We start from the raw sequence: 15769 nt of genomic DNA, 5'->3' as shown, positions 1-15769 counted from the left end.
GCATCTCTCAGTGCCTAGCTGAGCATCTTGCCCTTAATAGGTTTATTCAGTGATTGTAAATTACTTTAGTCTTTTTTTTTTTTTTAATTTATTTATTTATTTATTTATTTTTGGCTGTGTTGGGTCTTCGTTTCTGTGCGAGGGCTTTCTCTAGTTGTGGCGAGCGGGGGCCACTCTTCATCGCGGTGCGCGGGCCTCTCACTATCGCGGCCTCTCCCATTGCGGAGCACAGGCTCCAGACGCGCAGGCTCAGTAGCTGTGGCTCACGGGCCTAGTTGCTCCGTGGCATGTGGGATCTTCCCAGACCAGGGCTCGAACCCGTGTCCCCTGCATTGGCAGGCAGATTCTCAACCACTGCGCCACCAGGGAAGCCCAATTACTTTAGTCTTAATCTGAGTTTTTCTAACTTGGAGTTGCTGACACCTCCGTCTTAGATCGGAGCAAGCTGAGTATAAGGAGAGAGCATCAGACTGGAGCCAGGGGTCCTAGTCCGGGATCTTACTAGCTGTGTGACCTTAGGCAAAACACTTAACCACTCTGGGCTTTGGTACCCTCTTCTAGAAGCTGGCAAAATTAAACCTACTCACAATGTGTTCTGAAAATTAGATTTTAGATTTAGTACAATGAACGAATAAAGTTCCATATACTTATTTTTCTCCCCCACTTCCAATCAAGCAGGGCAAGGCAGCAGGGAAGTAATGTGGGAAGTAGTGCAGTGTATAATATCCATCTCTGATGAATGGAGAAGTGACCCGTTAGTAACTGTCCCACAGAAATTAAGATATATGAAAAAAAGCTACAAAAAATTTATACTCAGAACTGGGCTGCTGTCTGTCGAAGCATTTTGAAAATTATAAGGTGGTGTTGCTACATCTGCCAGAAGTCTTCTGGAAAGCAATTTCTCAGCAGAGCAATGTGGCCAAGACTGCCCAAGTCAACTTCTGGCAGCTTCCCTCTTTCATAAACAGCGCCAACGCCTTGATCTTGGACTTCTAGCTGGCAAAGCTGTGAGAGAATAAATTTCTCTTGTCTAAGTCACCCTGTGTGTGGTACTTTGTTAGCCTGAGCACATGAGCAACTCCCTCCCATGGAGGGCTTGGTTGGAGTTAGTGCCACTGGTCATTGATCAGAGCTGCTTTGTATTGTGGTAGTTTGTCCCGTTAGACTGGACTCACCAAGGATTCTGACCCCACAAGCCTTACCCTCTACTCCATCTGCTTATTATAGACCGGCCCTCACATATTTTTTTGAGTTGAATTCAGGTATAATTCCTAAGTCTTCAAACATACATGTAGCCAATCTTCATAAACCCTTCGAGTGCTGTACTTGGGAGGGGAGAGTGCATTCTGTCCCTGGGCAGGCAGGCTGGGCATTGCAAGTATAATTTATTGCTCTAGAAATTAGATTACTCATTGTTGCTGTTAGTTCCCCCAGCACAAGGTGGGGACATCTTTGGCATAAGGCTGTCTATCCAGTGTAAGCTCTTCTGTTCTTTTGGGCTATGAGGTAACTCAGACTCATGCTCTAAACTTTCTCTTTTTCATCTACATGAAAGTTTCCCAAATTATTTTTTGCTTTTGGGAAAACCCCATACAAGTCCGTAGTGTATCTGATATTAATAGTTGAAAAAAGATGGCTCTATTGTTCTCAGGCAAACTCAAAATCCTTTCTTCTCCCCCCTTAGAATATGATGTAGTCCTAGTTTTTCCTTCAACAAATATTTTAAAGAGAAGAGTAGTCCCTTTGAGTAAGCCAAATTAGAATTCCTCTTCTCCCTCCCTCCTCCCTCCCTTCCTCTCTTGAGTGGATTTTGGTCATCTCGGCTAGGAGCCGCTCAGAAAGTAAAGTCTTTTGAAGGGAAATTCCAGCCGCTTCATGGGGAGGGATTCCTATAAGGGGGAGACACATTTTCTAAGAAACCCTTCCAGGAAGGATGAGGTGCAGCAGGAAGGAATCCCACAGGGCAGCCGACTCACAAACAGAAAGGGAATTAGCTGCCTTTGATTTCTGGGAACTGGCCTTTTTATTTAGGGCAGAGCAAAGTGAGTAAGGAGCAGCTACCGCCGAATGCGAGTTGTGCAGAAGGTGGTATATGGGGTGGGGGAGGGTTGTGTTGGAGAGACTGAACTCAGCCTGCAAACTGCAGATGAACCCGAGGCCGGCTGAGCCGTGCTGACTCCGGGTCATCTCAGGCTGACTCTCCGGGAAAGTCTGATTACTCTGAGAAGCTGGTGACAGGCGAACCCCTGGCCCAGGCAGGTTGAAGAAAACGCCGCGCAGGGTCACGCAGACAGAGCCGCTGTGGTTTAAAGCCACTGTGCGGTTTCCTCCCTCTCACATGTTTAGGCTGCGTTCCTGGCAAGGATTTCAAGGCCCTAAGAGGTGCACATGAGCGCCGCTGCAGCGCCCCGTGCGTGGAAGGACCCACGGCGCCGAGCGTGGTGGAGAAGGTGGACCTGAGTGAGGCCGCCGAGTCCTGCCTTCCGGGGGCAGGAAGCACGCAGCGCCGCCGCTGGCCTGAGGTCTCACTCCACGCTTCCTGCCGCCTCTGGGCTCCCTCCCTCGGGCCTCTTTCTGCCTCCTGGTCCTGCCTTCTCCGGTGTTCTCTGCTTTATTTTTCTCTCTGCTCCCCTCCCCTCCGTCCTCAGAAAGTTGGCCCCGTCTACTGAGTTCCACAGAAAACCATGTGCAGTGACGCTGGGTGGTCTTTGAAGGCGGGGACTGAGGGTTACCAGGCGCGCCTCCATCCGCCTCTCAGCTGCCCTCGCTCTCCGCTCTCCAAAGCAAGAGGCGCATCCTCTGCGCAGCCACGCTGAGCGCTCCAGGACCCGCCCCGCCCGGGCTCTGCGGAATACTTCCCGGCCTTAAGCAAATTCCCGTAATGCCAGGTGCACTGCTACCGCAACCATGGCTAACGTTTGTAAAAGCCCGGCCAAGGGCAGCCGCGTTCCTTGCCTCCAGCTGAGGAAACTCAGGTGCGGAGAGGTCAAACAGTTTTGTGCCCACAACTTTGTAAATGGGGAGGGGGTGGTATTCAGATGTTGCAAGTCCGGTGCCAGAGGTCCTTGGAAGGCAGAGGAGGAGGAGGAAGACTTACACTGAGCTTGAGGAGCTGGTGGGATCTCAGAATAGAACCAGGTGGTGCTGGTAAAACTACATTTTACCTTAGTTTGTGCAGAAATTCTCTTTTTTTAAATCCCTTAAGAAGTGCACCTCCAAAAGCATATCGCACTACAAATGATGGCTTCTTTGCTAGGTTTAGCAATCTGGCGTTTATGTCCAAGTCCAGTCTTTATTTCTTTTTTTTTTAAACGTCTTTTTTTAAATTTTTTATTTATTTATTTATTTATTAAATTTATTTTTTATTTTTTAAAAATTAATTAATTAATTTATTTATGGCTGTGTTGGGTCTTCGTTTCTGTGCGAGGGCTTTCTCTAGTTGTGGCAAGCGGGGGCCACTCTTCATCGCGGTGCGTGGGCCTCTCACTATCACGGCCTCTCTTGTTGCGGAGCACAGGCTCCAAACGCGCAGGCTCAGTAATTGTGGCTCACGGGCCCAGTTGCTCCGCGGCACGTGGGATCTTCCCAGACCAGGGCTCGAACCCGTGTCCCCTGCACTGGCAGGCGGATTCTCAACCACTGCGCCACCAGGGAAGCCCCTAGTCTTTATTTCTGAAGTGTCCCCTGATTCCCGATGGACTTTAGCATTTGGCTTGATTGTAGACAAAAGGGTTTGTGTTCTTTATATCCTGGTCTTCTGACAGGCCAGGATCCTAGTGTTGTTGCGCTTGCATTTTTTACTTTGTTTTTGTTTTAAATTTTGTTTATTTATTTTATTTATTTTTTTGGCCGGGTGACGCAGCTTCTGGGATCTTAGTTCCCTGACCAGGGATTGAACCCAGGCCCTCTGCAGTAAGAGTGCAGAGTCCTAACCACTGGACCGCCAGGGAATTCCTGCATCTTTTTATTTTGGAAGGAAATGATTTGGTCTAGCAGCCTCCCTCCTGCTCTTCCCCCCAAAAAAGGGGAAAAAACCATACCTTGATTTGATATGAAATCAGATTAATAGTAAAACTTTTCATTGCCTGAGGTTGTAGAGCTGTACTAAGTATTTTTTTGAATTTTATTTATTTATTTTATACAGCGGATTCTTATTAGTTACCTAGTTTATACATAATAGTGTATGTATGTCAATCCTAACCTCCCAATTCATCCTACCACCCCCCTGCCCCGCCCCACTTTCCCTTCTTGGTGTCCATACATTTGTTCTGTACATCTGTGTCTCTAGTTCTGCCTTGCAAACCGGTTCATCTGTACCATTTTTCTAGATTCCACATATATGCGTTAATATACGATATTTGTTTTTCTCTTTCTGACTTACTTCACTCTGTGTGACAGACTCTAGATCCATCCACGTCTCTACAAGTGACCCAATTTCGTTCTTTATTTATGGCTGAGTAATATTCCATTGTATATATGTGCCACAACTTCTTTATCCATTCATCTGTCGATGGGCATTTAGCTTGCTTGCGTGACCTGGCTATTGTAAACAGTGCTGCAGTGAACATTGGGGTGCATGTGTCTTTTTGAATTGTGGTTTTCTCTGGGTATATGCCCAGTAGTGGGATTGCTGGGTCATATGGTAATTCTATTCTTAGTTTTTTAAGGAACCTCCATACTGTTCTCCATAGTGGCTGTATCTATTTACATTCCCACCAACAGTGCAAGAAGGTTCCCTTTACTCCACACCCTCTCCAGCATTTGTTGTTTGTAGGTTTTCTGATGATGGCCATTCTGACTGGTGTGAGGTAATACCTCATTCTAGTTTTAATTTGCATTTCTCTAATAATTAGGGATGTTGAGCAGCTTTTCATTTGCCTCTTGGCCATCTGTATGTCTTCTTTGGAGAAATGTCGATTTAGATCATCTGCCCATTTTTGGATTGGGTTGCTCTTTTTTTTAATATTGAGCTGCATGAGCGGTTTATATATTTTGGAGATTAATCCTTTGTCCGATGATTCGTTTGCAAATATTTTCTCCCATTCTGAGGGTTGTCTTTTCATCTTGTTTATAGTTTCTTGCTGTGCAAAAGCCTTTAAGTTTCATTAGGTCCCATTTATTTTTGTTTTTATTTCCATTACTCTACGAGGTGGGTCAAAAAAGATCTTGCTGTGATTTAGGTCAAAGGACGTTCTTCCTATGTTTACCTCTAAGAGTTTTATAGTGTCCAGTCTTACATTTAGGTCTTTAATCCATTTTGAGTTTATTTTTGTGTATGGTGTTAGCGAGTGTTCTCATTTCATTCTTTTTTCTTCTTTTTTACAATTTTATTATTTTATTTTATTATTTATTTTTTGGCTGCGTTAGGTCTTCATTGTGGTGTGTGGGCTTCTCGCTGCGGTGGCTTCTCTTGCTGCAGAGCATGGGCTCTAGGCGTGCGGGCTTCAGTAGTTGTGGCTTGTGGGCTCTAGAGCGCAGGCTCAGTAGTTGTGGTGCATGGGCTTAGTTGCTCCGCGGCATGTGGGATCTTCCCGGACCAGGGCTCGAACCCGTGTCCCCTGCATTGGCAGGCGGATTCTCAACCACTGCACCACTAGGGAAGTCCTAATTTCATTCTTTTACATGTAGCTGTCCAGTTTTCCCAGCACCACTTATTGAAGAGACTGTCTTTTCTCCATTGTATAGCCTTGCCTCCTTTGTCATAGATTAGTTGACCATAGGTGTGTGGGTTTATCTCTGGGCTTTCTATCTTGTTCCATTGATCTATGTTTCTGTTTTTGTGCCAGTACCATAGTGTATTGATTACTGTAGCTTTGTAGTATAGACTGAAGTCAGGGAGTCTGATTCCTCCAGCTCCGTTTTTTTCCCTCAAGACCGCTTTGGCTATTCAGGGTCTTTTGTGTCTCCGTATAAATTTTAAGATTTTTTGTTCTAGTTCTGTAAAAAATGCCATTGGTAATTTGATAGAGATTGCGTTGAATCTGTAGATTGCTTTGGGAAGTAGAGTCATTTTCACAGTGTTGATTCTTCCAATCCAAGAACATGGTATCTCTCTGCATCTGTTGGTATCATCTTTAATTTCTTTCATCAGTGTCTTATAGTTTTCTGCATACAGGTCTTTTGTCTCCCTAGGTAGGTTTATTCCTAGGTATTTTATTCTTTTTGTGGCAATGGTAAATGGGAGTGTTTCCTTAATTTCTCTTTCAGATTTTTCATCATTAGTGTATAGGAATCGAAGAGATTTCTGTGCATTAATTTTGTATCCTGCAGCTTTACCAGATTCATTGATTAGCTCTAGTAGTTTTCTGGTGGCATTTTTAGGATTCTCTATGTATAGTATCATGTCATCTGCCAACAGTGACAGTTTTACTTCTTCTTTTCCAAGTTGTATTCCTTTTATTTCTTTTTCTTCTCTGATTGCCGTGGCTAGGACTTCCAGAAATATGTTGAATAATAGTGGTGAGAGTGGACATCCTTGTCTTGTTCCAGATCTTAGAGGAAATGCTTTCAGTTTTCCACCATTGAGAATGATGTTTGCTGTGCGTTCGTCATATATGCCCTTTATTATGTTGAAGTAGGTTCCCTCTATGCTCACTTTCTGGAGAGTTTTTATCATAAATGCGTGTTGAAGTTTGTCGAAAGCTTTTTCTGCCTCAATTGAGATGATCATATGGTTTTTCTTCTTCATTTTAATATGGTGTATCACATTGATTGATTTGCGTATATTGAAGAATCCTTGCATCCCTGGGATAAATCCCACTTGATTATGGTGTATGATCCTTTTAATGTGTTGTTGGATTCTGTTTGCTAGTATTTTGTTGAGGATTTTTGCATCTATATTCATCAGTGATATTGGCCTGTAATTTTCTTTTTTTATAGTATCTTTGTCTGGTTTTGGTATCAGGGTGATGGTGGCCTCGTAGAATGAGTTTGGGAGTGTTCCTTCCTCTGCAATTTTTTGGAAGAGTTTGAGAAGGATGGGTGTTAGCTCTTCTCTAAATATTTGATAGAATTCACCTGGGAAGCCATCTGGTCCTGGATTTTGTTTGTTGGAAGATTTTTAATCACAGTTTCAATTTAAGTGCTTGTGATTGGTCTGTTCATATTTTCTATTTCTTCCTGGTTCAGTCTTGGAAGGCTATACCTTTCTAAGAATTCGTCCATTTCTTCCAGGTTGGGTGCATATATATATTTGTAATCGTTATATCTTCTTCTTGAATTGATCCCTTGATCATTATGTAGTGTCCTTCCTTGTTTCCTGTAACATTCTTTAGTTTAGAGTCTTATTTATCTGAAGTGAGTATTGCTATATCAGCTTTCTTTTGTTTTCCATTTGCATGGAATATCTTTTTCCATCCCCTCACTTTCAGTCTGTATGTGTCCCTAGGTCTGAAGTGGGTCTCTTGTGGAGAGCATATATACGGGTCTTGTTTTTGTATCCATTCAGTGAGCCTGTGTCTTTTGGTTGGAGCATTTAATCCATTCACATTTAAGGTAATTATTGATATGTTTGTTCGTATTACCATTTTCTTAATTGTTTTGGGGTTGTTTTTGCAGGTCCTTTTCTTCTCTTGTGTTTCCCACTTAGAGAAGTTCCTTTAGCCTTTGTTGTAGAGCTGGTTTGGTGATACTGAATTCTCTTAGCTTTTGCTTGTCTGTAAAGCTTTTGATTTCTCTGTCGAATCTGAATGAGATCCTTGTTGGCTAGAGTAATCTTGGTTATAGGTTCTTCCCTTTCATCACTTTAAATATATCATGCCACTCCCTTCTGGCTTGTAGAGTTTCTGCTGAGAGATCAGCTGTTAACCTTCTGGGAGTTCCCTTGTATGTTATTTGTCATTTTTCCCTTGTTGCTTTTAATAATTTTTCTTTGTCTTTAATTTTTTGTCAGTTTGATTACTGTGTGTCTCGGCATGTTTCTCCTTGGGTTTATCCTCCCTGAGTGTCTGTGCTTCCTGGACTTGGGTGGCTATTTCCTTTCCCATGTTAGGGAAGTTTTCGACTATAATCTCTACAAATATTTTCTCGGGTCCTTTCTGTTTTCTCCTTCTGGGCCCTCTATAATGCGAATGTTGTTGCGTTTAATGTTGTCCCAGAGGTCTCTTAGGCTGCCTTCATTTCTTTTCATTCTTTTTTCTTTATTCTGTTCCACGGCAGTGAATTACACCATTCTGTCTTCCAGGTCACTTATCTGTTCTCCTGCCTCAGTTATCCTGCTACTGATTCCTTCTAGTGTATTTTTCATTTCAGTTATTGTATTGTTCATCTCTGTGTTTGTTTGTTCTTTAATTCTTCTAGGTTTTTGTTAAACATTTCTTGCATCTTCTCGATCTTTGCCTCCATTCTTTTTCCGAGGTCCTGGATCATCTTCACTATCATTATTCTGAATTCTTTTTCTGGAAGATTGCCTATCTCCACTTCATTTCATTGTTTTTCTGGGGTTTTATCTTGTTCCTTCATCTGGAACATAGTCCTCTGCCTTTCCATTTTGTCTGTCTTTCTGTGATTGTGGTTTTCATTCCACAGGCTGCAGGGTTGTAGTTCTTCTAGCTTCTGCTTTCTGCCCTCTGGTGGATGAGGCTATCTAAGAGTCTTGTGCAAGCTTCCTGATGGGAGGGACTGGTGGTGGGTAGAGCTGGGTGTTGCTCTGGTGGGCAGAGCTCAGGAAAACTTTAATCTGCTTGTCTGCTGATGGGTGGGGCTGGGTTCCCTCCCTTTTGGTTGTTTGGCCTGAGGCGACTTTGTGTGTGCCCTCCAAGAGTAGAGTCTCTTTCCCCCAGACCTGTCGAAGTCCTGCAATCAAATCCCGCTAGCCTTCAAAGTCTGATTCTCTAGGAATTCCTCCTCCCGTTGCCGGAGCCCCAGGTTGGAAATCCTGACCTAGGGCTCAGAACCTTCACTCCAGTGGGTGGACTTCTGTGGTATAATCATTCTCCAGTTTGTGATTTGATTTTATTGTGATTGCACCCCTCCTACTGTCTCATTGCAGCTTCTCCTTTGTCTTTGGATGTGGGGTATCTTTTTTCGGTGAGTTCCAGTGTCTTCCTGTTGATGACTGTCCAGCAGTTAGTTGTGATTCCAGTGCTATTGCAAGAGGGAGTGAGCACACATCCTTCTACTCTGCTATCTTGAACCAATCTGCCTCTAAGTCTGTTTTTTAAAAAAATTTTTCTTTTCGCCTGTATCAGGTGGCTCACCTATTGGTTTGCCCAGGATGGTCCTGGTTTACATCACTTATCGCATTGTAATTATTAACAGCACCCCGTTTTACTCCTAGGAGTATCTTAGGTTGGGTGATAAATAATATGATCACTCTAATGGAGCTAAGGTCATCTTCCTTAAAATGTGCCCCTCCCCCCTGCCGTGGAGTATGGGCAGGAACTGTGGACAGAGTAATGCTAATAAACTTTTTAGTATTTGCTGAAGTTTTACCAAGAGTAATGTTTAGTGAAAACCTATTACTATTATTATCCTCACTTGAGCGGGTATCCCCCTAAGATAACCCCTGACCTGTGATATGTACATGAGAGTGATGGCTGTGAAAGCTACAGGGAGAGTATGTCCTCCTGGAGGTGGCATCTGGCAGGCTGGGTGGGTGGGCATCTGGGTTGCTTGGTCCCAGCCGGTTGTGGGACCTGGGGGAATGTTGACAGTCTTGGGACTGGAGAGACAGTACCTAAAGGGGTCTCCTGAAGGTGTGTGCTAGTCTAGCCAGTGAAGGTGCTTAGCTCAGGCAGAGAGAGCCAGCTGAATAGGAAGCCGAGGCAAGGGGACCGTGAGCGGCCGGGCACCAGGGAAGTCCTGGGTCGGGTGGAGAGGCTGGCAGGCCCCCAGCTGACCCAGACCTTCACTGTCTTAGCTAGCTTAGACGACAAGCTGATTGTAGTGCTTTTGTAGTGGGTTGGGAGGAAGAGTGGGCTAAGGGCTCCGAGGGGCCTGGTGGCTCCCTGTGCCCTTGGGCTCTGCAGAGGCTGAGGAAGCTGGATTCTCAGCCCTGATGGAAGGACACTGTGTCTGAGGTGGGGTTTAGTAAGTGAGTTTGAACTCTGTGGTGACTGTCCTGGCTTATTACCAGCGGTGTCTTCTCGATCTTGGTCCATTTCCAATCTGAGCCAGTCTCTTTTTTTCTCTTCTTTTCTTTTTTTTTTTTTAAATTTGGCCACGCCACTTGGCTTGTGGGACCTTAGTTCCACCACGAGGGATTGAACCCACACCCTCCGCTGTGAAAGCGCTGAGTCCCAACCACTGGACGGCCAGGGAATTCCCCCAAGCCACTTTCTTTATTTGCCAATTTAACATATTAGTATTAACCTTGTGGGGTGGATGGGAGAAGATTTTAGCCACGTTTGCTTTTGCTGCTTTCCTCTGGGACCTGCCTGAAGCCCAGCTACCTCTCCCAGATTCGCCGATACCCTCCCTTCTACAGGACATTCTTTTATGATCTCTGCTGAATTAGAGGCAAGTACTTAGTATTTCGGGATTTTTCTGAGAGTGCTTTAGGCCTTTGGCTTCTGACTCCCTGTTCTCTTTGCTTGGAACACGAGGACCCTGCTCTCATCCTTCGAGTCTTGGTCCACACCTGGCCTCCTCAGTGAGCTCGGCCTCCTCACGCCATCTAAAGTGGCTGCCCCCACCCTCAGCCGTGTCTCCCTCTTTTTATTTTCCGTCTGGTCATTATCATTGTTCTGGACCTATCTTTTTAATTTGATTATCGTCCTTCTTCCCTTCCCGAATGTGAGCTCCATAAAAAAGACTGTATCTGAGGTCTAGAACCTAGAAAAGTGCCTGTTACACGATGGGTGCGTAAGCGTTAATTCGAATTAATGTTATGATTCCGGTTTCCCTATAGTCCTGTTGTTGAGATTCCTGGTGAAAAAAGTGGGTTTGTGTGTTGCATCCTTTTGTATTAATAAAGGGGTTATGCATATGCTGTGGTTTGGGGGCTGCTTCCCTGGGGATTGAGGGAGGAAGATCTCATTTGGTTCTGGCCTCTTTGGAGGGAGAAAGAGGGAACGGCCCTTCCTCTGCTCTTGGGTTACACAGCAGGGTCCTGGGGCCCTTTCACTGTTCTTAACCCTTTGCGGGGTGTGTGTGGGGTGGTCTCTCTTACCTCTGTCCCTCCATCCTTCTGATGAGGTGCAGGTGACCTCCATGAGGGGCGGGGAGTAGAGAGGCTTGTGAGAGGGAATCAGATTCCCTTGAAAATGGCATTCAGGTCACAGGGGCTGGTTTAGGGCTGTGGGGAAACAGGACAGCCTGGAGCCAAGGTGACAGGCCATCTTAAAGTGTCTCCTACAAAGCATTCTCTTTGCTGACAAAGCCTGTTTGTGTTGTTTTCAGTTGCTTTTTTCCCGCCTCTGCAAGCTTATAGGAAACTTTTTTTTTTTAAAGCAAATGGAGAAGGTACCAAAATTATTAAGTAAGCTGTTTTAGCCTGTCCTAGGATTCACTAGGGAGTTTCGTCTCCTATCAAATAAGCCCTTTAACAGACCACTTACAGAGGCTTTTCACAAGATGTTTTTGTTCTTTCTGAATATGCAGCTATTCAAGCTGAGGGTTGGTATGTTCATAATTGACCTAATGCTTCAAAGAATGAACTGGTTTAGCTGGAATTTTCCGAAAGTCTGTCCTAGTGACTTAGTATTGCCCAGATAGAAAGTGTATAATTTATAATTAGCTTTTCCCCCTGAACTCTGAGTAATAGGCAGAAAGCCTATTACATTTTAAACTGGATTATCATTTTGGACAGCTCTTCTCAGTATTATGTAAAGAATTCCCCATTCCAGGTCTGGAGTCTCTGCTGAGAGCTCTAAACAGTTGCCTAGAAGAAAGATGGACAGAATAGTCATAAAGGAGGACTGACCTGGTGTGGAAGAGTGGTTTTATGTTCACAGCCAGCGTGGGCACTGGGGATTTTTCCATCACGCCTTCTGCCTCAGGGCTGTTGGGCCTTCTATGTTTTGTTTATGGAGCTGAAGCAATCTCTCAGTTATTAGTTCATGGATAATTACCAGAAATATGAACTCAAGGACTTCTCCGGTGGTGCAGTGGTTAAGAATCCGCCCGCCAATGCAGGGGACACGGGTTCGAGCCCTGGTCCTGGAAGATCCCACGTGCCGCAGAGCAACTAAGCCCGTGCGCCACAACTACTCAGCCTGCACTCTAGAGCCTGCAAGCCACAACTACTGAGCCTGCGAGCCACAACTACTGAGTCCACGGCACCTAGAGCCCGTGCTCTGCAACAAGAGAAGCCACCGCAATGAGAAGCCCACGCACCACAATGAAGAGTAACCCCCGCTCGCCGCAATGAGAGAAAAGCCTGCACGCAGCAACGAAGACCCAATGCAGCCAAAAATAAATAAATAAATAAATAAAAAGTGATGTGTGGTCTCTATGCACTTATTAAAAAAAAAAAAATGAACTCAAATCATTACTTTTTTTTTTTAACCCTTTACCTTTTCTCCTAATCATGTAGGGTGGTGACATAAAAATTAAATGAAAAAATAGGCTCACCTACTTTATTAGTTATTCTGTTTACTTGGAGGAAAATCATAGCTGTGTCATCAACTGCCCTTTCTCTTCAAACCTCATACCATTTGCCAAGAGATAATTGTGAATTGTAGGACAACCTAGGCCAGAGGTTGAAGTCTCTTGTCAGAGTGTTCCTATGGGGCCTTAAATATTTAAAAATTAGTCACCTTGCTGTGTGATGATACAGAAGAATCTGATGGCCAGGCCTGAGGAGAAAGAAGTTTGGGCAGAAACATGAACAGCTGAAGCAGATTGTTAAGAAAATCCTGGAGCCAGCTGCAAGAAGCATTGGAGAGAACAAGAGGGTCAGTGGTACTATACCAAAGTCTTAGGGTCCTCAACTCTCTCAGTGGAACAGAAGGGAACGCACCAAATGCTGCCTCATCGAACATGGTGAGTTTAATTTTAACTTTCTGCATTTCCGATGACATCCTCTGGGGAATCGAAGGCACAACTGAGTCTGATCGGTGGGCCTGAAGAGTCATGACCCCAAGGGAAGGGACCAGGAACAAAAGGAAGCAATAACAGAGGATACTCTTCAGGACTTCACGCCTAAGCCAAGTTGACAGAGCTACAGTGAGGCTGGGCAAGATGGACTTGCACCCTGAAATTCACATCGGTGTTGAGGGAGCCCTAGACTGTCAATGCTGAAAGAATCATCAGAAAAAGAGAATGTCTAAAAATTAGAACTGTGCTGTGTGGAGACTTTGGGAAAAAACAGTTTGGAAGTTTTGGGGAGATTCCAAATAAATAGGAACCTTGTTCTGAATAAATTGTTTTCGAGTTAGAGATAAATGATTGCAATAGATGCATCTTCCTGATTTTTTTGGGTGGCAAAATATCTGTTTTTCTTGTCCTTTTTGGGGACATAAAATAAATGGGGTCACAAATTAGGCATATGTGTGTTTTTGTGTTAAGTAGCAAGTATTTAGGTTTGCCCAGAACATACTTTGCATTATATATTAGGTGCTTTGGGGAAATGAAAACAGTAAAGACAGCCTGTGGCCTCGTGGGACCACTGAAGGTAGAGGGGATTGATTTAGATTTCATGTTTGACTGTGAAATTTGTGGCAGTTTCAACAGTGCCAGGCTGGAAGGTGCTTTCTTCCCTGGCTGTGAAAGGTTTTTCCTAAGTACATAAACATTATAAGTTAGATGCCCTGAACTCTAGAATGTTTTTTCCAAGGAAGTTGTCTCTGGTCCCTGAGATTAAGCAGCCTGCGCCTCTTTGAGTTCATCCAGTAATTTAGATTTCTCATGAATTCCCCTTCAGATGGCTCTTTCTTAGAGTTAGTGGGCAGAGGCTTGCGATGGGAGTTCTTGGGGGGTGAGGGGGAGGATCGGAGCTTCCTGGATGTTCAGCCTGTTTCCCAGGCTTTGGTTTAATGGTGATTGCAGGCGGAGGGAATCCCATTCCCCGCTTCTGGTTTCATGCAAAGCCATGTCACACTCTGTGCCCTGATACATTGTGTGCCCAACGTCTGTTACGTGCATAGCAAAAGAACATGAAGTTAGGTAAACTTCACCCTAGACCCAAGGAGGTTCCACTGCAAAACAGAGCGTCTCAAAGTATCATGGGGTTACTGCCAAGTTCTCATCTGCTTCTTGCAAATTTTGGACAAACACAGTGTACAAAAGGTTACAAAACCTTTATAAACACCGGACTGCTAGTATGTTGAGGGCTGAGGTGATGCAAATATTTGCCAAGATTTTATATAGACAAATAGTCTGTTAATGATAGCTGTGGTCTCAGGGAGTAAACAATTTCTACATGGACTTCTGCGTAAGAACAGGAGTTCTGGTGGGCCCTGTGTGTGAACCCAAGGCCCACGTGTGACCTTCTTGTCCTCTTGTCCTCTACTGCCAGGCCAGCTGTCGCTATTCGTGTGCTGTGGAGATCCCACTGTTGACAGCCCTGTCCTCTGACTCGGGGTGGCAGATACTGTTTTTAATAGAACCCAGGCAACTTGTATCACGTTACACATACTAAAGTAATCTGTCTGCAGCTGTCTCTGGATTCATTTACTAGCTGCACTTTGAGACCGGAGTTAATCATAGGTGAGAGTTAAACTTTGTCGTGGGTCAGGAGAGAAAGGCCAGCTGGCTATTCCTGGTTGGGTCGTTTTTGGTGTGTCTTCTACCGCTCATCATTTGACTGCCATCTCTGAGTCATCAGAAACGAGAACCTCTTTGGTGGGTGTCTGCCTAGAGCCTCGCTGGTCTGCAGACCAGCAGTATCGCCATCACCTGGAGCTGGGGAGAAACGTAGTCTCAGGTCCTGCCACAGACTTAGTGAATCAGAATTTGTATTTGACCAGGATCTCCAGGTGATTCGAATGCATGGGTGTAGGCCAGGCTCCTGTTGTCTTCTGCTTTGTCGAAGCTGGGTTGCTACCTCATCCAGGTTCTGACGGTGGAAGAGGAGAGCGTGGAGGAGGTGTGCTCATGGTTTTAAGGCCTGGATCCTGTGTGTGAGTGGCACACAGCCCTTCTCCTGTCTCCCGTGCCACACGGTCTCACCTAACTGCAGGGGGGCTAGGAAATAGTCTGAACATGTGCCAGGAATAAGAGAAGGAAGGATCAGACTCACGAATGGGCCAAGTGATGGATTAGGTGAGCCACGCTGTGGATGGAGTTCAGCTGTTAATATTATTCCCACCTTTCCTTTTGTTACTCCTTTATTCTTTGTTTTTCATTAATCATTACATTAATTAAAATATTTAAAAAGTATACTCGGGTTTCCCTGGTGGCGCAGTGGTTGAGAATCTGCCTGCCAATGCGGGGGACACGGGTTCGAGCCCTGGTCTGGGAAGATCCCACATGCCGCGGAGCAACTAGGCCCGTGAGCCACAACTACTGAGCCTGTGCGTCTGGAGCCTGTCCTCCGCGACAAGAGAGGCCGCGATAGTGAGAGGCCTGCGCACCGCGATGAAGAGTGGCCCCCACTTGCCGCAACTAGAGAAAGCCCTCGCACAGAAACGAAGACCCAACACAGCCAAAAATAAAAATAAATAAATAAATTAAAAGAAAAAGTATACTCATTGCTGATTAGAGAAAAAGATATTAGTTTTATTTCTAACCACAGATAACACCAATATTAATTGTTGGGTGACTCACTTTTATAGAGAAAATAACCCAACATCTAAGACCTATGTACAGATGTGGATTTACCCCCAGTCTTCCTTCTTTTCTCTCATGATGGAAAATGACAAGCATATACAGAAGTAGAAGGAGTTGC

General features: G+C 44.8%; 1 protein-coding gene and 1 non-coding gene across 8 annotated transcripts in view; one reads left to right on the top strand and one right to left on the bottom strand.

Annotated features, from left to right (window-relative positions):
- Positions 1–15769, top strand: part of ABCC4 (ATP binding cassette subfamily C member 4) — a 219616-nt gene that overhangs the window by 14346 nt on the left and 189501 nt on the right. Inside the window, exon 1 of one of the 7 annotated variants that reach the window (XM_036831957.1) lies at positions 10274–10458. The exons of 5 other annotated variants lie outside the window; for them this stretch is intronic. Coding sequence is in view for 1 of the 2 variants with exons in the window: in XM_036831956.1 (XP_036687851.1) it covers positions 12905–12924 (20 nt within the window). In the remaining variant the exon portion in view is untranslated. Of the gene's footprint in view, positions 1–10273; positions 10459–12444; positions 12925–15769 lie in introns of those variants that run through there. One more of the 7 variants, XM_036831956.1, reaches the window with a different exon arrangement.
- Positions 3878–3950, bottom strand: TRNAK-CUU. Its single transcript has one exon. It is a non-coding gene; the product is annotated as a tRNA-Lys (tRNA).

Source organism: Balaenoptera musculus, chromosome 18, assembly GCF_009873245.2.
Source record: "Balaenoptera musculus isolate JJ_BM4_2016_0621 chromosome 18, mBalMus1.pri.v3, whole genome shotgun sequence".
Taxonomy (NCBI): domain Eukaryota; kingdom Metazoa; phylum Chordata; class Mammalia; order Artiodactyla; family Balaenopteridae; genus Balaenoptera; species Balaenoptera musculus.
Note: the sequence above shows the minus strand (reverse complement) of the source record. Positions and strands in the feature narration are given on the sequence as shown.